General features: G+C 48.2%; 2 protein-coding genes across 6 annotated transcripts in view; both read right to left on the reverse strand.

Annotated features, from left to right (window-relative positions):
- Window positions 1–10,114, reverse strand: part of NR2C2 (nuclear receptor subfamily 2 group C member 2) — a 109,578-nt gene extending 99,464 nt beyond the window's left edge. For 2 of the 4 annotated variants that reach the window (XM_061128924.1, XM_061128923.1), the window contains exon 1: window positions 8,647–8,979. The gene's annotated coding sequence lies outside the window, so the exon portion shown is untranslated. Of the gene's footprint in view, window positions 1–8,646; window positions 8,980–9,807 lie in introns of those variants that run through there. The other 2 variants (XM_061128927.1, XM_061128922.1) reach the window with 2 other exon arrangements.
- An 11,699-nt stretch (window positions 10,115–21,813) lies between these two features.
- The window catches only part of FGD5 (FYVE, RhoGEF and PH domain containing 5), a 123,885-nt gene continuing 121,942 nt past the window's right edge, over window positions 21,814–23,756 (reverse strand). For both annotated transcript variants that reach the window (XM_061128930.1, XM_061128929.1), the window contains exon 21: window positions 21,814–23,018. In XM_061128930.1, the coding sequence (XP_060984913.1) occupies window positions 22,982–23,018 (37 nt within the window). In that variant the 3' untranslated portion in view covers window positions 21,814–22,981. The remainder of the gene's footprint in view (window positions 23,019–23,756) is intronic.

Consider the following 23,756-nt stretch of genomic DNA (forward strand, 5'->3'; position numbering starts at 1 on the left):
CCTGATGGGCTACAGTCCCTGGGGTCACAAGAGTCGGACACAACTTAGTAAGTCAACGACAAGAGAACTTCTTGACAGGGAACAAGGTATTCAGTGTAAGTTTTATTATGCTACGAATGTCAGAAGTCTCTTTGTGCTCATGAGAAAATAAAAACAAAAACATAAATATAAAAAACCTGAGAACTTAAAAAATGAGAAATACACAGCTCAAGACTTGAAATCATAGATCAAGACGTGAAATCACAGATTTCTGAAAGCAGGAAACAGAAATCCGGTGGCAGATGTAGTAAGCGCCCACCAACACGAAAGATGCTCACGAGGACACCAGCAGGGCAGGCTGCGGTGCACACCCTGTCGTCAGGAGGAGACTCAGAGATGACTTGGCTCTGGGGTCAGGTGAGCTCCTGTGCCCACAGGAAACTTGCTTCTCCCTGTTACAGGGCTGGGCTCCAGGAAAGGGCAGTGGCGGTGCGTGGGGCCGGGCAGGCGGCTGAGCAGGGACTGTGGGGAAGAGGAGCAGGTCTTAGCTCTGTGGAGTCCCCGCGACCAGAGCAGTGCTCCAGGTCACCGTATGGAGACCTGTCCTGAGACTCCACTGCACATTGCCCACCCCACGGGGGCTCTCAGTTTACCAAGGGCCCAAGTGCATGGACTAAACGCACACTCCTTGTTTCCATTAGTGTCACCCAGCGAGAGCTGGAAGGAAAGCAGGACAGCTTTGTGGAGCACCTACAATGTGCCTGACATCACTGCTGCTGCTGCTAAGTCGCTTCAGTCGTGTCTAACTCTGCGCGACCCCATAGACGGCAGCCCACCAGGCTCCGCTGTCCCTGGGATTCTCCAGGCAAGAACACTGGAGTGGGTTGCCATTGCCTTCTCTAATGCATGAAAGTGAAGTCACAGTAGGCAGCTTTCAATCCTTAAATCCATACCTTCTGAGTAGGTGCAACATTATTAGCTCCACCAATGCACACAGCGGGGGGAAAAAAGGAGACTTAGAAGTTTAATCCACTTGTCCTAAGCCACCCAGTTGGAAAAAGTGTACCTGGGGTTCTAACTCAGGATTCTCTGACTCTAAAACCACAACCTTCCCTCTGCACCAGACTGCCCTTCAAAATGGTTTCCTGAAAGACGAAGTCAACAGAAGAGAATTATCAAGAGTGACAGGAGACCAGCTAATCATCCAAAGGAACAAACAGTTTACATCAATATGCGAGATCTTTAGTAACTTATTTATATAACCGCTAATTCCTAAACATGTGACTGATGTTTCAGTGTTACTCACAGAAATTCTGACCTAGCTCCACCCAGACAGCAACAGGCCAGTTCCTTTGGAACCTGAACACATTTCCCCTTATAAATTTTACCGACATAATAATCATACTGATTAAAATAGCGAGGGTAATTTTACAGTCTTTAAAGTAAAAATTTTTCTACTGAGGCATAACATGCAGATACAAAAGTGCACACAAATCATAATGGAACAGCTCCACGCATCTTCCCTCAGTGAACACACACACACACACACACACCGCACTCCCCTCGGAAAACAGCACTGTGGGCACCTCAAAGGCCCCTCCCTCACAGCCCTCAGGGCCACTTATTTCCTGACCTCCGCTCTCACGGAGTCCGCTTGTTTCTGAGCTGTGTGCTAGTGCAGGTCTCCTGAGTCTGGCTTCTGCCGCTCACTGCTGTGATGGCCATGCGTAGCGAGCGCATCTTCAGGCATGTGCAGTATCCCAGCACGCGCCTGTGGCGCTCTTTACTATCCCCTCTACAGCTGAGGAGCACTGAGATCGTTTCTAGTTTGGAGCTCTAATGACTGGCGTTCCTCTGAGCACTCCTGCACGGAACGTCCCCAGCTGAAGGCGGTATAACTTATGATTTTCCAACTTTACCATGGTGTGAAAGGGATATGCATTCAGTAGAAACTGCACTTCAATTTTTGAATTTTGAACTGATTTTTGAATTTTGAAGTCTTCTCAGACTAGCAGTATACAGTTATGATCCTCTCATGATGCCAGGCAGTGGCTACCTCCCAGTCAGTCACATAAGCTACTGTTACAATTATTACTGTTACAGTTAAACAATTAAACTGTTACAATTATTCTGTTTCTCACTTTCAATATAGTAGTCAATAAATTACTGGAGATATTCAGTAATCATAAAATAGACTTACATCACATGATTTTGCCCAACTGCAGGCTAATGTCGGTGTTCTGAGCATATTTAAGGTAAACAAGGCTAAGGTTCGATCTCTGGCAAGTTAGGTGTATCAAGCACATTTTTATGTTTACTTTCAACTTATGAATTACCCCATCATAAATCAAGGAAGATCCATATGTCCCTTTTGATGCAATGCTATCTTCTCTTCACTTGAAAATTTTCCTACTTTAAAAAACTATCTTTTATCTCTCCCGAAAAGAGACATATTATAAATTCAGGACTTCCCTGACAGCCAATGTTGAGAATCTGCCTGCCGGTGCAGCGGACATGGGTTCGATCCCGAGTATGGGAAGATCCCACATGCTGCGCGGCAACTAAGCCAAGTGCCCCAACTACTGAGCCAGCACTCTAGTGCCTGGTAGCTGCAACTACTGAAGCCTGTGCGCCTACAGCCCACGCTCCCCAGCAAGAGAAGCTGCTGCAAGGAGAAGGCCACACACCCGAGAGAGTAGCTCCCACCTTGCTGCCATTAGAGGAAGCCCACGCACAGTAACAAAGACTCAGTGCAGCCAAAAATAACAAATTCTTAAAAAGTTTTTTAAGTTTTAAAAAATCTGTACTGTAAAAATAAATAAATAAAATTAAATAAATAAATAAATCTGTGCTGTAAAAGCCTTTGACTGTGTGGATCACAACAAACTGTGGAAAATTAAAGAGATGGGAATACCAGACCACCTGATCTGCTTCCTGAGAAATCTGTACGCAGGTCAGGAAGCAACTGTTAGAAGTGGACATGGAACAACAGACTGGTTCCAAATAGGCAAAGGGGTACGTCAAGGCTATATATCATACAGAGTACATCATGGGAAACGCTAGGCGGGATAAAGCACAAGCTGGAATCAAGATTGCCGGGAGAAATATCAATAACCTCAGATATGCAGGTACCACCACCCTTACGGCAGAAAGCAAAGAGGAACTAAAGAGCCTCTTGATCAAAGTCAAAGAGGAGAGTGAAAAAGTTGGCTTAAAGCTCAACATTCAGAAAACTAAGATCATGGCAACTGGGCCGATCACTTCATGGCATAGATAGATGGGGAAACAATGGAAACAGTGAGAGACTATTTGGGGGGGGGGGGCCTCCAAAATCACTGCAGATGGTGACTGCAGCCATGAAATTAAGAGACGCTTACTCCTTGGAAGAAAAGTTATGACCAACCTAGACAGCATATTAAAAAGCAGAGACATTACTTTGCTAACAAAGGTCCATCTAGTCAAAGCTAAGGTTTCTCCTGTAGTTGTGTATGGATATGAGAGTTGGACCATAAAAAAAGCTGAGCACCGAAGAATTGATGATTTTGAACTGTGGTGTTGGAGAAGACTCTTGACGAGTCCCTTGGACTGCAAGGAGATCCAACCAGTCCATCCTAAAGGACATCAGTCCTGAGTATTCACTGGAAGGACTGACGTTGAAACTGAAACTCCAATATTTTGGCCACCTGATGTGAAGAGCTGACTCATTGGAAAAGACCCTGAAGCTGGGAAAAATGGAGGGCGGGAGGAGAAGGGGACGAGATAATGAGATGGCATCACTGACTTAATGGACACGAGTTTAAGTAAACTCTGGGAGTTGGTAATGGACAGCGAGGCCTGGTGTGCTGCAGTCCATGAGGTCGCAAAGAGTCAGACGTGACTGAGTGACTAAACTGATAAACATATTCCAATCAGCAATCTTTTCAGCAAAAGACTGACATGCACTTTGAGACACCTGCTTTTAACCTTGGTAAAAGGTGATTTTTCAATAATTCTAAGCTTATTCACCTAATCAATCTAATAAAAGGATGCATTATTTCAGAAGCAATGGAGCAGGGGATGAGAGAGGCAATGAGGGCGCTACAAACGACATTTCTGAAATGTTCAGCAAACACTACACAGTCAGATGCACCATATAATAAACACCACCAGTGGAAACGCATCCTGAAGCCTGATGGCATTAACTTCCCAAGAGCCGTCCAATCTCAGCCAGCTATCTTTCTCAGTGGAGACCTACCGGCCACACAGAGGTAGGTAGTTATTGAAGAACATGAAAAAAAAACCGTCAGGGGCCCAGGAAAACCATGCCGCCTCAGATCTGCTCTCTGGCCCACCAGCCTCTCACTTCTCTCTCCGCTCTTTGGATGCCACTCACCCCGTTTTCCAAGCCTCAACACCCTCTCTCACACGTTCCGCTAATCCAAGCAGGAGAGAATGACAGCCTCTTCCATCGTTGGCATGAGATTCCTCCCTACTGACTCATTAACAGTTCAAAGAATCTTCAGCATTACTTGTCCATAATATTAGAATAAAAGGTTTCACCTCCTTTTATGGACTTTGTTGTTGTTTAGTCACTCAGTCACATTCAACTCCTTTGCAACCCCATGGACTGCAGTCTGCCAGGGTTCTCTGCTCATGGGATTTCCCAGGCAAGAATAAATCTAGTGGATTGCCAATTCCTCCTTCAGGGACTGAACCCACATTGCCTGCCCTGGCAGACGAGTTCTTTACCACTGACAGCCACCAGCGAAGCCCTCCCATTATGGACTTCAAGGCCTCTTATTACAGTGAAGCAGGTAATTTTTATTGTCCCTAAAAATCGTACCTTGCCTCAGGCTGACTGTCATGATTACAGGCTCCTTGGAGCCTGTGGGTAATCAGAAAGATACCTGAGTATCTGAGCCAGTCTCTTCCTTTCCCATCCTAATCCCCTCCCACCCCTCTGCTCCCAGACCCCAGATGCTGGGGTAGAAAGCTGCTCTTTCTGTCCCCTAAGCGTGTCCTATGCCCATGCCCTAATCTGGGCTTTCAAGTCCCCTATCCACTCTCCCATCATCACTGTGGCTATACTAGCTGAGTGTTCCCAGGAGACTTGCCTTTGAGTACAGAGTCCCTGCTGCTTAAACTCAAGCACTCAGGACACCTGAAGAAAGTGGATGGAAAGCAGGAAACAGCTGTCCCCCACAAGGGCTATGGGGGGAGAATGGCAGGGTGGGACAGTCACAAAGAGAACCTCAGCCCCCAGGCAGAGTAGGCTGAGACAAAAGAAACTGCAACAACAGCTAAGGAAGAGCCTATTCAAGATGATAATCATACCTGGAGGAAAAAAGTCTATATTAAGTTCCCCATAACTAGCAACAAAGTGAGAAGAGGAAACTAACCTCTGACAGAGGACTTCTGCAGCAGGTGTGAGGCTAGCCCTGATGAGCCTTAACATGGATCCTTCCCAGGTTTCTCCCATACAGTACTGATTAAGGGGGACTAGCATCTGCCCCACGGATGCTTTGGGACTAAAGGAGCACGCGGCTCAAAAGAAAGAGGACTCAAGGATAAAAATACCCAAGTGAGAGTCCCCAAAATGTGGAGACATTCAGGGAGCGAGACGCACAGGCCAGTGCTCAGGGCCCAGGCTGAAGGGGGGCTGGGTGACAGGCCCGCCTGCCTTGCCCTCTGTGCCACCTGGGAACAAGAGGCCCCTGTTCCTGACCCCGGTCTCAGTGCTGGCTCCCCCGCCTCCCCATCTTACAAGCATGGAATCTCCCCACTTGAAGTTCCAGAGACAGGAGTCACTTGACCCCTTGGAGACAATCGCTAAAACTTCCCAGAAGCCCTCATTAACTGCGGTTATCACAAAGCTTTTCCTCTTTCTGAAAGGCATGTTTATGACAACAAAACTTAAAGGTCACCATAAATGCAACTGCTAAAAGCAATAAATAATGATATAATACATACATATATATATATATAAAAGATATAGATATATTTAGCTTTTCCTCTAAACTATCAGTTCTTTAGCTACCCTAAGGAGTTCAAGGAATCAAAAGTGCTGGATTGAAAAATAATACCAAAAAGTTCGTAAACAGGACAGAAAAGAAACATCCAAAAATAAGTGATTAAATAAAAGGGTGACTGTTTAAAAAACTTTGTAATATTTGCAAAATCTGTATTATATAAAATAAGTCAACAGAAATGTTCCATTTACCAGACTCTTAAGCAGAAGTTTGATATATATCTGACAAATCCGCTTGTAACGTTGGTAAAGCAATTACAAGGTGATTTTCAGTGACTCTATTGCATGATTCATCTTTGAAAAGATAAGTGTTTTAAATTAATGTCTACAGAGACTGAATTCCCAACTCTCTGCAAGCTCACGAAGTCTTCTCCGTCCTCTGATCCTCTGTGATACAGTAAGACCAGCATTTTCTTTTTCAAGAAAATCACACTGGTGCCTTAACCCCCTAGTTAAAGTAAATGGCATGAATATATATGCTGTTTATTAAAGAGTTCCATTCTCACTTACTAACTTTCATATAGTTTACCTTATGATACAATTATCTATTTCTTGTCTCAAAAAAATAAAAAGCCATAAATCAACACATTAGGTGAGTAGAAAAGGATTCCTCTCCGGTTTCCCTCGTGTATTGTGGACTTTCCACGTGGCACAGGGGTGAAGAATCTGTCTGCCAATTCAGGAGACAAGAGATGTGGGTTCAATCCCTGGATAGATAGGGAAGACCCCCTGGAACAGAAAACCACAACCCACCCCAGTATTCCTGCCTGGAAAATCCCATGGACAGAGGAGCCTGGTGGACTACAGTCCACGGGGCTGCAAAAAGTTGGACACAACTGACGCATGCACACTGTGTCTGTAGGCAATGCTACACTGAGAAACCACTTCCTAACTCACCAAATACTGTAACAGATATTTATTTTATTGCTGACACTGCTTCTTAACCGCTAAACAAGCCCACATAAAAAGACACCAGTAATGAGCAGCAGCTTAGTTATCAGATATCAAAAGTATCAACAATTCAATCACTCAACAAGTAGTTACCAAGCCACTATGCTAAGTGCTGGAAATACAATGATGTGCAAAATTATTCCTGCTCTCATGAGGTAACAGGAAGAGGTATCCATCAAACGATCACATTACAGAGTGTAATTATGCAGTGAGAGAAATGTTATAAAGAAAAAGAACACAGTGTAAAGAAAAAGAAATTGATCTAGACTGGTATGGGGGATCAGAGAGGGACTCCCTAAGAAAGTGAGGCTTATGCTGACATCTGCAGGGCTTTGCTGGGCGTGGGGGGGTGGGACAGCAAATGAGAATTTTAAGGAAAAGGGAACAGCATCTGAAAGAGCCTGGGGAAAGGTGAGCCACACCTTCAAGGAAGTTGAAAGCAGAACGGTGTGTTTCGTGCACAAGGAGCTTGGAATACAGGGATAAGAAAATGATGAAAAGTCTTAGAAATGTTTGAATATAGGGAGGAAAAGGACCTCTAGCATTATGTTCTGGTAGGGCTTGAGCACTATAATGCCTGTAAGAGAATTTTATGAATTGTAAAGCACTGCACAATTTTGTCAATTGTATTAGTCCCACTACTTCTCTTTCTAAATTCACTTTTGGCCTGGACGCCAGGTGACCAGCTGAAAACCTAAGAGCCAAAATTAGTTCCCCAGAGTTCTAATCCAGAGTTCTGCCCTATAACACGTTGTCTAAAAATTTCACTGTTTGCCTCACTTAACCAGTCCAATGTCTCTTCCAGACAGCGAGTTCATGACAATGATAACTCCAATTGTGAGCATTTTTACCACCCTTTTCTAAGCTCCTTATTTACATTTAACTCATTTAATCCTAAATTCTAGAAGGAAAGTTCTATTCACTGTCCAGATGAAGACACTGAGGCTCAAAAAAGTTAAATAACTTTTATCCAAAGTCACAGGACTAGTAAATACTGGCACTGTTAACCACAACACTAGCTTCTGCCTACAACATCTGTCTGTAGGTGTGTATGTATACAGATATATTGAGGGAAGAGGGACAGAACAGAACGCAGGTGTTTGGAATGACATTCACATACTTGACACCCACTAATGTCTAAATCATCCAGCGCCTGGGTAATAGTGGGGCTCAGCAAGTATCTGAGGAACTGAAGGGATGATATAGGATTTTAATGTGGAAGTAAGGTGATTTTCTGATGCTTACCCACCAAGTCACGTATTCAACAACTATGCATTTCATGGCTTTATTTTCCTTGAGTCTCGTTGATTATTCTTCTCCGTTACCTTTATCATATTTCACAGACTTTAGCTCGGAGGTGGAGGGGGGGAACGGATGGAGCAATGAACTAACTGGCCAGCCTCACTGCACACCAAACGCCCTTCCCTCCCGGGGCTCTGCACTGGCCCTTTTCTCTCTCCCATGCAATTCCTCCCTTGGTTTCTTCTATTCAATCAGCTTCTCACCGAGGGCCTCCCTGGCCACTCAATGACAGTTTTCTCAGGCCTGCAACACACCACCCCCTACCCCCAATTCTAGGAGGGCAGGGGCCTGGTCTACCTGGTTCTCTGAATGTATCCCAGTACGCTGGGCTGAGCGAATACATATTTAACCAATTAATGAAAAGACAATACTCCGGATTCCCCTCTGTTTTCTGAAGCCCTCCATACCCGTAAGCTTTCCACTCCAGGTGGCTCCACACTCCATTTTCAAAAATAACAACACTTCTGCAGGACTCGATGTTTGCAAAGTAGCCTGGGCTCCATTTTCTGAGTTGAGCACCTCACACGAGCTGACAAGGGAGGTCCGGCCTGGTAAGAACGCCCATCCTCCCATTTTAGGGTCGATGAAATTGAGCCTCAGTAAGGGGATTCGCCCGCAGCCGCGCCGACAACACGGGCAGGAGCCCTAAGAGGTGTCGATTCCACAAAGCCCTATCCCACGAGCCGACGGCCCTGGGTTCAGGATGCTTCATCACCTTCATGACTATTGTTCAGCAGCACTCATTCCGTACGCACTCCAGGCGGAGGACGCGCCCCGGCCTTCGCCGCGTCCCCGCGCGTCCCTCGCGCCCCCGGCCGCGCCCCGCCCCCAGGCCCCGCGCCCCGCCCCCAGGCCCCCACGCCGCGCCCGGGTCTCCGCTCCCGCCCCGCCAAGGGCTCCCGCGCCGCGAGGGGACCACCCCTGCCAGCAGAGCCCAATCAGCAGAGGCTCAGGGGGCGGGGCCGAGAGTCCCCGGCCCTCCTATCTGGGCGCCAATTGACCCCCTCAGCTGTCACTCAGAAGGTCGCACCCGCACACCCGCCTTCCTCCCTTTCCTCCAACCCTCCCCTTCGGGTGGGGGGAAAAAACACAGAAACGGCGGTTGGGCCACGGCGGTCGCCAACGGCGGGCGGGAAGCGGAGGGGAGAGGAGCCGGGGAGCGAGGGAAGGAGGGCTCTGGGGAGGAGCAGGCGATGAAGGAGGAGGAGGGGAGCCCGGCCCAGCCGGAGCCGTCGCCGCCGAGGACAAAATGGCGGCGCTGGCGGAGGGCCAACTGTGAGGCGGGGCCGCCGTGTCCCCCCCTCCGCCCCCACCCTCGCGCCGGCCGGGCCGGTCAGGGGGAGCCCGCTCGCCTCGCCGGCCGCGGGCGGGGAGGGGAGGGGAGCGGCCCGGCCCACTATGCAAAGCGCCCGGCGCCACCGCCCCGTGGCAAAGGTAAAAGGGTCGGGTTCAGCCGCCGCCGCCGCCGCCGCCGCGGCGCCTCCATGTCCGCGCGCCAGGCCCGCCCCCTCCGCCGCCGGCCCGAGCCCGCCCCGGCCCTTTTTTTTTTTTTCCCCTTCAATTTTTACCTCAGGATTTGGCGCCAAAGCGGCCTCGAAGCAGGTCCCGTGTCTGCGGCGGGTCGGCCCCCGGCGCGGAGGGCAGGACGCGGGGAGGAGGCCGGCTTCCCGGCGTCGGCGTTTGGCGGGAGCCCCCGGGCCGCTTAGGCTCGCGGGGCAGCTGGCGAGAGACGGGACGCCGAGGTGGGAGCTGGACGGCGGGGGCGGGCCCGGAGGCGCCGCCGGGGTCGCGGGGAAGGAGGGGTTTGTTATTGTTTTTGTCAGTGAAAGGTCAGAGTTCGTGACCCCGGTGCCGCCGCCGCCGCCGCCGCCGCCCGCGCGCTGGGAGGAGGAGGGCGAATGTTCTTCTTCCTCTTCCCAGCGCCAGCCTCGCCGCGGTCGCGGGGGGCGGGCGAGCACGCGATTGGCTGAGGCGCGCGCGCGCGCCGGAACGCGCCGGCCGCGCTGCTCCGGCCGGCCCCTCCGCGGCCGCGGCCCGGGCGGCGGCTCCGGTGTCCGCTGGGGTCTCCGCCCGGGTTCGGTCGCGCCGCCATACGGCCACCACGGAGGTTAAACCCCGGGGTCATCGGGGCGAGGGGTTGGCTGGTCGTTGTCAGAAACCGGGAACGCCGGCCTCCCGTTATTCGGGGTGGCCCGCCCGCGCCTCCCGGGGGGCCCGCGAGCTCCTCGAGGCCGGGCGGGGGCCGTGTTCTCGCCGTAACGTTCCCCACCCCGGCCTCCGCCGAGCCCAGCCGAAGCCTCTGTGCTTGTGGACTGAAGAAGTGATGGCGGCGGAGCGCCCGGAGGGCGGAAGTGGGTGGTTTGTTGGGTGGGCGTTGACCTGTTCGTGCCCTCGGTGCGGATGATCCGAGGATGCACCAGCTTCTGGGAGTATCAGGTAACGTGTTGAAGCCCTGCCAAACCTGTCACTGTCTTTTCTGGAATATATGCCCCAAGTCTTAACGTCCAGAGTCTCCTCGCGGTTTGAAACTGAACAACAGTGCTTCCGTTCAGTTCAGTCGCTCAGTCGTGTCCGACTCTTTGCGACCCCATGGACTGCAGCACGCCAGGCCTCCCTGTCCATCACTAACTCCCGGAGCTTGCTCAAACTCATGTCCATCCAGTCGGTGATGCCATCCAACCTTCTCATCCTCTGCCGTCCCCTTCCCCTGCCTTCAGGCTTTCCCAGCATCAGGGTCTTTTCCAATGGGTCAGTTCTTCCCATCAGGTGGCCAAAGGATTGGAGCTTCAGCTTCAGAATCAGTCCTACCAATGAAGTGCAACAATGCTTAAGTGTATATAAGCAAACTCCTTGTAGAGTTGCTTACGTATATAAATACAGTTGCTTCTCTTGATCCTATGAATCTTGGGTTGTAGGTATTCACTAGATATTTCTCTCAGTGATGGTTTGACTTGCTTTGCATGGTGCGGACTGCCGTTTTATTTGGGACGCCCTCAACTGCATAGGCCAGACTGCTTGATCACCATGCTTTGTAGGCATAAGATCCGCTGATTGATTTTTTTCCCTGAACTTTTCTTGTTTATTATGAATAAATTCTGACTCCAAGATGGATGATTTAACCGTGTTTTTTTTTTTTTCCAACCAGTAGCCATTTAGCTTTTATCAGTGTGACCTCAACTTGGAGTATTTTGTCCATAATCTTGTAATGTTTTTATTTGCTAGGAAATGCTTTTACACACCCATTTTCCTTGTTTTCACCTCTCAAGGAAGAGGAAGATGAGAACCAGAAAGGTCAAATGATATGCCTAAGGGAACACAGTATTTTGGTGATAAATCCTTGTAAACATGTACTGCTTTGTAATTGTGTACTTTCCTCCCCCAAATTAGGTTTTCAGTGTTGAATACCGCTTCTAGCTATAGCTTTAAAATACACGCATTGAGGTTCTTTGTGTTTTTTGGGGGGGAGAAGGGGCAAACAAATTACAATTGTACTAGATTTTGAAATGAATACTAAACAATAATTAATGTTTCTGTGATGGCTTATGATTTTCTCCATTTAATACTCACAGTTCTGTGAACAAGGCACTGTTATTTCATTTTACTGAGGTGAAGGAACTGATGACCAGATAAGTGACCTTTCTGGTGCTACAGGTGCAGAAAATGAAGCCAAAGCTCTGATCTAGTCCTTTTGAACTTTTATGTTGTAAGCCATGCCATATCAGTTTGCTCTGTTTGTAGTAGTAGTCAGTAAATTGCCAGTTAAAACCTTGGTTAATGTTGATATTAAAAGTAATAGCAGGACCTTCCTGGGGGTCCAATGATTAAGCCTTGGCTTTCCAATGCAAGGAAGAGGAGGCCTCGTCCTGGAGCTGAGATCCCACATGCCTTGTGGGCAAAAAAACAGAAGCAATATTGTAACAAATTCAATAAAGACTTAAAAAAATTTTTTTAATAACAAGGCTTCATAATCTTGAGCACTTTTCTGCCTCAGGAAACAGAAGCACATGGACATGCACACGCAGACTGCTGTTACAGTATCAGCAGGTAACAGGCCTCTGCAAACAGGTAGGCCCTGCCAGAGTGCCGTTTCTTTTGCTCCACTGTGTGTTGGACAGAAGTTTTTAGTGGTAACTGTTAAGTGACTTTGTACCACTTGATGGATTTTATAACAAAAATACACACATTGTCTTACACTAGGTATACTTTTCTTTATTTGACTATTAATACAAAATATCCACATTTGCATTCACAGTGCTTTGAAAGTTGTTTTATCAGCCTTTAAACTATTCCTGATTGGGGAGTGCACTTCAGAACTGCCAGGCGCATGCTGGGTCTGAAAACTCTGGGTGGGGCCTGGCAACAGCATGTCTACTGGGCACCCCATATCATTCTGATGCATGCCACAGGCTCAAATCACTGATCGAATTCCAAAAACATGTGGCAAAAAGAAAACTTTTTGTTCAAGAATTTTTTTTTAACTTCTTGACTATGCCTGAAGACTGCTCATTCACAGAACCATTGGGAATGATCTATCTGGTAGTACCCAGCGCTTCTATGTTCATTTCCTCAGCATCTACCCACACTGAGCCTGTACTGAAATGTGCCTTGTCCTTATCTCAGCCCTTAACACAGTACCTAGAACAGAGTGGGTATGAAGTGGGTACCCACTTCATAGTGAATGCTTTTCCCAGCAGCAGTGTATGATGAATAGTGTTGGTATTATCTTGTTTTTACGGATGAACTCAGTGAAAACATGGTTTAGTTAGACTTCCTGGAGCTGGCCTGTGAGCCTGAGGCTTCTAGCTCCCTACACAGAGCCTGTGAATGAGATCGAGGTATTCACTCTCCTTGGCCTCTGTGGTCCTCTGGACAGGTCTTTTTTCCCACAACACCCAACACTTAAAAACAGGTCTGTTCTGCAATCATTAACTGAGAGCAGGAAGTAGATAATGCAGTTTTCATTTTATACCTGAGTAGATGTTTTTTGCCATCCAAGCTTATCTGTGTTTAAATGACAAATGTTAACGAAAATCAAGTTTTAAACAATAGTTGTAGATGTGCTAAATTTTTCAAATTACTGTTATCAAGTAGAGTTTCTTTTTACCTAAAAAGTATGGCTTTTGTGATAGCATCAATAATGGTTTTTCCTTTTTATTTTCATAGACTAGGAAGACTTAATAATTACCTTCATAAGTACTTATGTACATCTTTGTATCATTTTTCTGTATTATTATATATAGTATTTGTGACACTTCTGTCATTTATATAATGATGACACATTTATAAAATAAACTTTTAAACCTCATATAATTGTTACTAGCCTTTTTTTAAAAAAATAACTTGGAATCTGAATAGATGTAATCACTGAATACCAGATTGCACATTCCTTATACTTACACATTATCCTGTTTAATCTTTATAATAACCCCGTGAAGTAGATGGTATTATCTTTTTTTTTTTTTTTTAAACAACTGAAGAGGCAGAAAACCTTTTAACAGAGGGAGAATAACATCTGCAAAGTCACCTGGCTGGCATGTGCTGGGACATTTATCATAGTGATTTCTGCTAAGTTTTATATGTGTGTGTGTGTGTGTGTGTGTATACACATATATGTTTTTTTGTTTTTTTTTTTTGTTCATGCTGCCCAGCTTGAGGGATCTTAGTTTCCAAACCAGGATTGAGCCCATGCGCTGGGCAGTGAAAGCCTAACCACTGGGAATGGTAGGACCGCTAGGGAATTCCTTCTGCTTAATCTCTTCTCTCCTTGAGGACTTAGAAAAGGAAAAAACCTTTCTCTTCTACCCACCTGTGTAATTTTGTCACAGTCAAGCTCTGTCATGGTAGAAGGTTACTTGGGGAAGTCTCAGCTTCTGTATCAGTGACCCTTGTTCTTCCCAGGTAGAGAAAGCCCAGTGCTGCGGTGGATGGATGGTTCTGGAACACAGGAACACTGCAAGAGTGGGTCCCAGACCCCTCCGGAATGGCTTTTACTGAGTCATGACTAAGGGGTTTTGTTGTTTCTGTTTGGGTTTTGGCCATGCTGAGCAGCATGCAGGATATTATATCCCTGGTCAGGGAAGTGCCAACTCTGGTTTCTGCCCCCCAGCTCCCATGCCTTAATAAGTTTTACTTGGTTCACATTATCTTGAAAACAAGGGAAAATCAGATTATCTTCTCAGAATAGGGCACCTGCTGGGACTTCCCTGGTGGTCCAGTGGTTAAGACTCCATGCTTCATTATCAGAGGGCACAGGTTCAATCCCTGGACGGGGAACTAAGATCCTGCATCCCACAAGGCATGGCAAATAAAGTGAAGTGAGTGAAGTCGCTCAGTCGTGTCCAACTCTTTGCAACCCCATGGACTGTAGCCTACCAGGCTCCTCTGTCCAAGGAATTTTCCAGGCGAGAATACTGGAGTGGGTTGCCATTTCCTTCTCCAGGTGATCTTCCCAACCCAGGGATTGAACCCAGGTCTCCTGCATTGTAGGAAGGCGCTTTTACCATCTGAGCCACCATCCACCTGCCCTTGGTCCCCTGTTTTTAGAATATGCTTGGGAGCATGTTGTGCTTTTAAATGTCATCTAATTGGGCCTCTGAGTCGTGAGGCCTGGAGTTCTTTACTAATCCAGCACCACCTCAAGAGCTAAGCCACTTGGGGCTGCCAGCTGTCTAAAATAGCATTCCTTGAGTTTCCTAAGAGATGAGTTCCACCCCAAAACCTGTTCACTATAGCCCAGGAAATGCACCTCAAAGCCGATTCCTTGGAAAAGCCTCTCCCTTAAGTGCTTTGCTTTGGACCCTGCCCTCAGCCTTGGGGAGAGAGGGGGACGCTGCTAGAGGCCTCCGGCTTCCAGGGAGCTTTGGGTGCGCGGTCAAGACTGAGGGTCTAAACAACACAAATCCCCTTGGTTTTACCGTCACACTTGGCCCCTCCTCCTCTGGTCCCAAGTTTAGGTCTTATCTCTGTCTTAACTGCTGTGGTCTCCTAGCCTTCCTAACTAGTCCAAGTAGCTTCCCTCCACATCCATTCATTCATCCACCCTTCCTTGCTCCGATTGTGCTGCTGCTGAAACAGCCACTCCTAGCCCTCTTCTGTTTAAGAAGTTCTCTTAATGGTTCTGCATTGCTTAGGGCTGAAGGGAAAACTCAGATGCCTAAGGTGAGGACCTTGAGTGGGGGTAGGAGTCTAGCAGGCAGTCTAAGGGAGGTTCAGAAACACACAAACACCATTCACATGTTAAATGGTGTTAGTGACCCCTGGCGAGCTCACCACCCACTTAAAGGGTAGAGCCCCTCATCAGTACCTGGAATGCGGCCCAGAGACACCGCATCTCAGATTTCTCAAGAGAAGCCAGGAATCCAGATGTGTAAATGTGAAATTTCTTACCTTTAACATACTGCAGTTTGCAACCGGTTTCTAAACTCTGCGGGCCAAGCAAGCAGCATCTCTTAAGCATGGTTCTGGGCCTCAGAACTAGTTTGGGACCTTTGAGTAAACAGATAAAATCCAAACTCCTGAGCCAGGGCGATTGAAAGTCCTTCCCGGGGTCCTTTCTGCCACCTTCTGATGGCAGTGGTGGTCTTCCGACAAAAACACTGTGGAACTCAGAATTGTGATTCTATTGAGCATAGTTTGCATGTCAAGGAAAGGAACTTGGCAGGCAGAAAAAGAGCCCCTCGTTTAGAAGTTGAATCCAAAGTGTGTGTGTGTGTGTGTGTGTGTGTGTGTGTGTGTGTGTGATGCAGATGGGGGCCTGTTCCTCTTCTAGTTCTTATATTTTGAATAAACTTCCTGTCTCCTGCCAGGGCAGGAGGAGAGCAGTCACTTGTCTGTACAGCGTGGGGTCAGGGGATGAGGGTCTCAGGGTTCCTCATAGACACTCAACTGGCGCTCCTGTCTTTACTCCCTTCGTGGCCTTCCCAGACCCTGTGCCTCCGGCTTCCGATCCTATTCCAGAAGCAGAGGCCAATGTGTCTGGCTGGCATCTCTCCCTAGGGGTACCTTTAGTGTTCGAATTCTGTGCCAAGGTAGCCGTCACTGTCCCCACATGTTGTATCTTCCAAAAATGACAGTTTCCACACCCTGGCCTCTTGGATTTTCTCTGTCCTTCAGGTCATATCTTTTTATTCGTTTACAGTCCTTTCAGTAGGTTTTGGGAGGGAGCCAAGAAATGCATGTTTCCTGGTTATCTAGCTTCTTCTTGAGGCTCCAGGTTTCAACATGAAATTTGATTTGTTCAAAGACATTTCAGAAATGACAGGTAAATCAGCGTCTCTTTGTGCTAGGAAAGTCAATATTTAAGAGTGGATCAGAGTTTCAGTCGGCAAAGTCAGTTTCAAAAAAGACAATTTTTGTAGATTTGCCATGAATTTCATACATTTTCCTCTTTGCAGTATTTTGAAGCATTCAGAAAAAACCAAGTGTCACTACTTTTGAATATGTGATTTTACTTCTTCTGTTTAGGTTTAATTTGTCTAATTGCAACTTTGTGCTCTTTATTTTTTCCCCCTTACCTGATACTTTTAAGCCAGTGGTTCAGAATATTTTTTGACCATGATCTATTAAGTATAAATATATTTTACATCAACAAGCAGCACATCATATATAGTATGTGTGCGTGTGTGCTTAGTCGCTTCAGTCATGTCTGACTCTCTGCAACCCTGTAGACTGTGAACCCGCCAGGCTCCTCTGTCCGTGGGATTCTCCAGCCAAGACCACTGTAGCGGGCTGCTGTGCCCTCCTCCAGGGGATCTTCCCAACTCAAGGACTGAACCCTGTCTCTTACATCTTTTGTATTGGCAGGCGGGTTCTTTACCACTAGCAGCACCTGAGAAGCCACATATATACATAGTATATGTATACTATGTATATGTATACATATGATTAAAACAAAAATGTCATGAATCTGGTCCCTGGTGATGATGGACTATCCTGCTGCCTTCTACTTTGCTCTCGGTTGTGTGAGGCAGAGCGGGGTCCTGGTTGTGATCCATGACACTGATTTGTAACTCACTCTCAGAGTTTGCAAAACAAGGAAAAAGAAACTTCACTTATGGTGCTTCCCCCCCCCCCCCCACCCCTTTCTTTTTTGCTTTGCGCTTTCTGGATACAGATTTTCTCTTGTTCAAGCTTCTCTTTCGCTCCCCTCACTGTTACATCACCCTCAAAAGGTGATCAGCACAGAGAAGAGACCTGTCACTCTGCTCTGCCAACACAGAACGCCCTTTCCTCTAAGTCATCATCAATCACCTGTCCACAGGAGAGACCCCGGCCACATAGACAGCGTGTCTGCAAAATCGCTCCATGACCACCAGGACGCTGTGAGGGTGGGCACAGAGCGTTAAGCTTCTCCAGAGAGTTCTGTGGAAGGGGATGTTGCCGTGCCAGGCACTGGCTCCACAGTCCCGGGTCTGAGCCGGCTTCCCCTCCGATGTCCACCGCCTCGGCTGTGTATTCGTCCTGAGATCGTCTAGCACACTGTCGCATCCTAAAAGGTGCCGTGAGGTCCCGTCATGGTACCAGTGACAGCCGTCATTGCTAACACATCATTCCAGATGCCCTTGGGTCTCCTCTTTGGCTCAGAATCTGACTATCCACTGCCAACTCCAAGTTTGGCCACAACCTGGGGGTCACTGCCCCCAGACCAAGCTTTGACTCTGAACACCTTCGCAGACCCTCCCAAGCCCAGATCGCCAGCCTGCACATCCACAGTGTCCCGAGGGCACTTGCAGACCTAGAGAAGGGAACCCCAGAGGAGAGGGGTGAGCCACGGGAGAAGCCCAAGGCCACGCAGACAAGGCAGGGATGAACTCCACTTCACGCTGGCCATCTCAGGCCACAGAACCTACACAGCTGTCCCCTGGGCTGGCTCCGCCTCCGATGTTACCCACCACGCCCCAAGGGGGGCAGCCTTGGTAAGGGGGCCCAGGCTCTGTTGGCAGCATGTTGTACACAGTGGTCACCCCAACAACACTGCTCTGGCTTCACACGACTGACTGACAGGCCCCCGGCTGTGCCCCGCTTGGTTTCATTTCTGGAAATAACCCCGTCCCTTGGGGACATGACCCCCCAGGACACAGAGGTGTTCTCTCTCCCTAGGAACTGGAGTGGCAAGGGCATGATGGCTTCCACCCCAAAATAAGACCTGTCCATTCTTACAGGACATGTGTTAACTGCAACCTTCGGGCATGACTTCACCAGAGGATATAAATTCACAAAGGGTTCAAGAATAGCAAGTAACTGATTGATTTTTAGGTTATTATTATTTATAAATATATCTTAGAAATTCTAATCTATTCCTTTATGTGAGAAACATGTGGTGAATCCCCAGGATCACTTGCCTTAAAAATCCTTCATATGTGAGTGTTCCTCCTAACATGTCAACTGAATCACACTAGAAGCATGAAATGTTAAAACTTTTTAAAGTGTGTGTACTTTGGATTTAAAATATTAAGTTGGATTTTAAATACCCCAGCTTAAGTTGAAGCAAACCTTGTGCATGATAGCAGAAAAACAGAACTGTATTCATCGTTGCAGTTAGAATACTGAAATAACACTGGGTTACGTACATGGTTGGATAAAGAAATGCACCTTGTGTGTGTTATGACTTTGGGGAAAAGGTCCTACTGACTGGTCCACAGCAGTCAGAGTTTTCTGTTGATTTTAGGAGGGACTTCACATTGCAAGTCTGAGAAAATATTAATAACTCAGAGTATCAGTCCACACACGTTGAACAGAGACACTATAGAGGAGCAGTATAGGTTTCCCGATCTCGAGTGTGTGACTCCGGGCTAGTGACACAAGGTTTCTATTCCCAGTTTCCTCATCTGCAGAATGGAGATAAGAAGAAGAAGAACTCACCTCAACACATCCTTGGGACAAATAAATGGAGGAGCGGGGTTAAGGTGCTTAGAGTCCTTCATGCTGAGATGCTTGCTATTTATTATTTGTTGTTAATAATCACACAAAGGTCTCCTAGGAGCTTGTAAGAGGTCAGTGCTGTTGGCTGCTGATTTAGTAATTGATTAGGGGCTTAAAATACCAGTAACATCAAACCAGCCTCCCCAAAGTCACTTAAAGTAATATATTCAGCAATATATGTAACAGATGCCCCAATAACACTTATGTAAGTTACTTTCCCACAAAACATACCCCAAATTCACAGCAAGGCACAGCCCTTACACTGCACTAATCCAAACCACAGTCTTCTTTTCAAAAAATGTGGTCCAGAGAGTGGCCACTGGGGGTGAGTCCCCAGCAGCCGGCCCACCCCCCTCCTTTTCCCCTAGCTGACTGGTCTATGGGGCCACCTTGGTGCCCTTCACAGTGACCAGCTCACTAAGTGTCCGGCAGCCGTGTGCAGGGCCCGCTCAGGGCTTCTAAGAAAAAGCTACAGCCCCCACCACTGGGGGTGGTCAGCAGTCAGCCTCTTGGGAACCAGCGTTGGAATCAAGCTGACAACGGACGGTAGGTCAGAGAAACCCAAAGAGTCTGGAGCTTGGGAGACGCTGTCCAGCCCTGAACCCACCCTTTTTTCCCACCTCCTCTCATTGAGGGGATCTCCTAGCTGTTTAATGCAGTGTGAAGCTGGTTTCCTTTTCCTTGCTGTTGAAAAACAGACATCTTAGTGTGGGCACAGTTGTCCCCTCAACTGACAGTTAACACATGGAAGCAAGGAAGCCTCCCTGCTCGTAGAGGCCGCATACCCCAGGCTGAAGCCATGAATGGAAGAATCTTCCAGAATGTTGTTGACTTTGTCCCAAGGCAGAGAGAAAGCTGGGCTCCATCTGCTCCCACCGCTCCCAGCCCAGGTGGCCTCGTCCCCATTTACGGCCTCAGTGTTCAGCGATGCCATTCCCACTATCAATCAAACGAGAGGCTGGACTAGACGGAGAAAGCACTCCGACCCGCACACTTCAGCCCCAGCGCATGGTGCACACCCCGACACCCCCTGGGCGTCGTCCCCACACCTCCCCAGCCCGGGCAGTGTCCAGGGGAGTCTGTCAGCCTGAGCAGAACAACTCAGAGCGGATTCCTGACACCCAGAAGCTTCATTATGGGGACCCAGGTCCTCAATCACCATCCTGGACGCTCCCGTGTGTGCCCCGTCAGTGATGACAATCACACTTCTTCCTTCTGACGAGGCCCCGTCCAGGCTGGAGAGACACACCCAGTCTCAGGAAAGCTGTGAAACCACCGCAGTTAAAGGGAGTGCTACCTGCTCTCCAGGGCCGGGGCCTGCGGTCCGCTTTGACAAACAGCCGGTGTGCGCTGAACGCTCTGGGGGGCCGGGAGGGTCTCCGGGTGACAGGTGAAGGCCCCGGGACTCCGGGCCGCTGGTTTCTGGGTCACAGCACTGCCTCCTCCCTAGAAATGCACTCTGCTGGGGACATGCAGGAGGGGCTGCCCGCGCCCCCGGGGGGCAGGCGGAGAAGCAGTAAATTGTGGGGCCGTGGGCGGCTGCTCCTGCAACCTCTGGGCCCAGGAGAAAAAGCGCCGTCAGCCAGGGGGGCGGCTTCCTCTGAGCTACTCCAGGCTCACCCAGTGGGCAGACAGTGACACAAACACATGAGGCAAGTTGGACAGAGAGGGTGGCAGGTGAGGGACAACGAGCAAAGTGGGCTAGAAGAGATCGGATGAAATGAGTCTTCCCAGAACCAGGGGGCGCACAGGTGAAAACAAGGCCCAGGGAACCAGGCAGGTCGTGGCCCCGCCACGCAGGAACTGTGGAAGACCTCTGCGGCTCCCTCCTCTTACGAGACCCATCTGATGTGTTCTATCTACAACCCGGGTTGCTATCAGGGGCAACGATTCACCGAGAAGAAAAAGCCCTGTCACAGCTCCTTTACAGAGTACCAGAAATAGGATGTTACTCGGGGAAAGAAATCTTCACGGGACTTCCGGACACATAATTCTACCTGGAGCTCAGAAACTGACAACGGGCCACAGCACAGGCAGGCTGGGGAAGTGCCCGCTTCCTCTTGCTAAAGTCTTGCTGCACTTAAGAAATATATATATATTAATTAAATTAAATATAAATTAAATTAAAAATTAAAAATTTTAAAAATGCTTTATTTGGCTGCACTAGGCCTTAGCTGTACAGGCAGGACCTTAGAGCTTTGTTGCAGCCTGCAGGTGTGGCATTCAAACCCTTAGCTGCAACATATGGGATCTGGTTCCCTGACCTGGGATTGAACCCAGGCCCCTGGATTGAAAGCGTGGAGCCTTAGCCACTGGAGCACCAAGGAAGTCCCTTGCTGTGCTTTTTAAAGGCTCAGAGTCTAGAAGGCCCATCTCAATAGGTCTGATGATGAAAATGATTCCATGGGAGTTAAGTCCTCAAAAATTAACAAGAAGACCTCTCTTATCACTTAGTCTGGGTCCTCAAAATGTTTAACCAAACATTTTTTAAAGAACTGCAAACTAGGAAAAAAAAAAAAAACATTCCCCTGAAAATATTTAATGTAAGTTAATTCCTGGAGATGGTGCTTTTTATAAAATGTTCAGCAACTGCCTTTTTTTTTTTAGGGAACAGGGCAACAGGAAGGTGAGGACAAGACATCAGAAAATGATATGATTGCTTTTTATTTCGATGACAGTAACAAGGAGGCCCCCCGCCACTCTGCTTTATGTAAAAACACGTCCAGCATCGTGAGCAGTCATCAGCGGGAAGGGACCAAGCCCCAGGCGCCCACAGGGCATCTCAAGCCACAATTCTAGGCCTCCCTCAACTGTGTCCAGAGCCACTGGCCAACATCACGAATTCACCTTCCCATCACATCTTGTCTTCTCTCCTTCCCTCTCTTTCAAGGCTTCAGGAATACAGCAGAAGGATCACGATGTCGAAAAAAAGGACAGTTCTCACAAGCATATCGCTGTTGGCCTGTGCGGGGTAAACTCAGGAAGGCACGCAATAAATTAAAGCAGACCCCATTTCTCGGGAGGGTCTGTGGTGACCTCCAGGGTGGGGGCCGGGTCTGCCAGCAGCCGAGTTTCCAGCACTGGTGAGGTGTCAGGACTGCTATAGGGAGGAGGCAGTTTCCTTTAGGAAGCTGCGGTGGTCTGCAGGGTGAGCGGTCACTTGGAGGAGACAGTCCTCTGCTTCTGCTCCCAGGGTTTCCTGTCCCTGAGCCCTCCGAGGCCAGGGGGACCCTCCCGGCGTTACCTGCTGGTCCACCACAGCCAGTGCTGGTGGCAAATTAGTCCACAGGACTCCATCTACCACTGACTTACGGAAGTCCCTTGGGGGAAAAAAAAAATCAAACCGGAGGTTGCTGCTCAGGAAAACAATAAAGTGCTTTTTGATGACAGTAGCTGTTATCTACTGGTTGTTTTTCATTTCACCTGAGGCACCGACATCAACGACATGAAAGGCGATCATGTTTACCAGGAGTGAAAAAAAAAACTGTAAAAGCTTGTTTCCACTAAGAAGCCTGCAGTTCTACAACATACTTCTCTACTGGTTTCCACGTCCTCATGGTACTAAATTTTAACGCACTACTGGAAAGGGAAATAGTTTACGCTGGAGTGGGGAGGCTGGACAACACGAAGACAGAAAAGGTCCATAAATATCCCTTAAGGGGTCCACTTGTGAAGGTGTGAAAGAGGGGGTGACAGCCAAAAAGGCCAGGCCCCGTGCTGAACCCAGATATGTGTCCGGACGGGTGGAGACACGGATTGGCTTCTGGAAGGGTCCACATATCAACCTAAGAGTGTCCTCTGAGTCCACATGCTAGGTAACTGCTATAACACACTTGCATCTTCCATGGCCTCCATCCACCTGCAACACACAAGAGGGGAGACACTTGGTGTGGAGGTTCTGCCTGGAACTCTGGTCACGGAACCCAAGAGTGATGCGACAACAGTATCATTAATCCAAGGTGAGCGACCAGGTCCTATGTGGTTTGTTTCCCTCACATTTAGCAAAAGGCCCAGAGTGCGGTGCACAGCTGCTGAATCAGTGCACCCCTGTATGGATGAATCATAATACAGGCAGCCCCCGCTTTCTCATGCTTTGCTTTCCTGTGCTCAGAGACACTGCCTTTTCTCTAAATTGGAAGGTTTGTGCAAACCCTGTGTCCAGCAAGTCTAGCAAGCAGCACCCTTTCCCAACAGTATTTGCTCACTTTGTGTGTCTGCGTCACATTTTGGCAGTTCTCACCGTATTTCAGACTTCTCCATCGTTAGTCGATTTGTTGTGGTGATCTGTGACCAGTGGTCTTTGTTGTTACTACCCCAAAAAGATTATGACTTCTGAAGAGGCTCAGATGATGGTTAGTACTTTTAGCAATAAAGTATTTTCCAGTTAAGGAACGCACACTTCTGTAGACATAACGCGACTGCACAGTTAATAGACTACAGGATAAACGTAACTTATGTATGCATTGGGAAACCCAAAAGCTTGGGACTCCCTCGACTGCCGCATGCACTTCATCGCGTGGTCCGGAACCCCACCCACAGTCTGTCTGAGGTCTGCCTGGGAATTTCAATCCGCTCTTCTGCTGTGGCCCAAGGGAAC

The sequence above is a fragment of the Dama dama genome, chromosome 24 (assembly GCF_033118175.1).
Source record: "Dama dama isolate Ldn47 chromosome 24, ASM3311817v1, whole genome shotgun sequence".
NCBI lineage: Eukaryota > Metazoa > Chordata > Mammalia > Artiodactyla > Cervidae > Dama > Dama dama.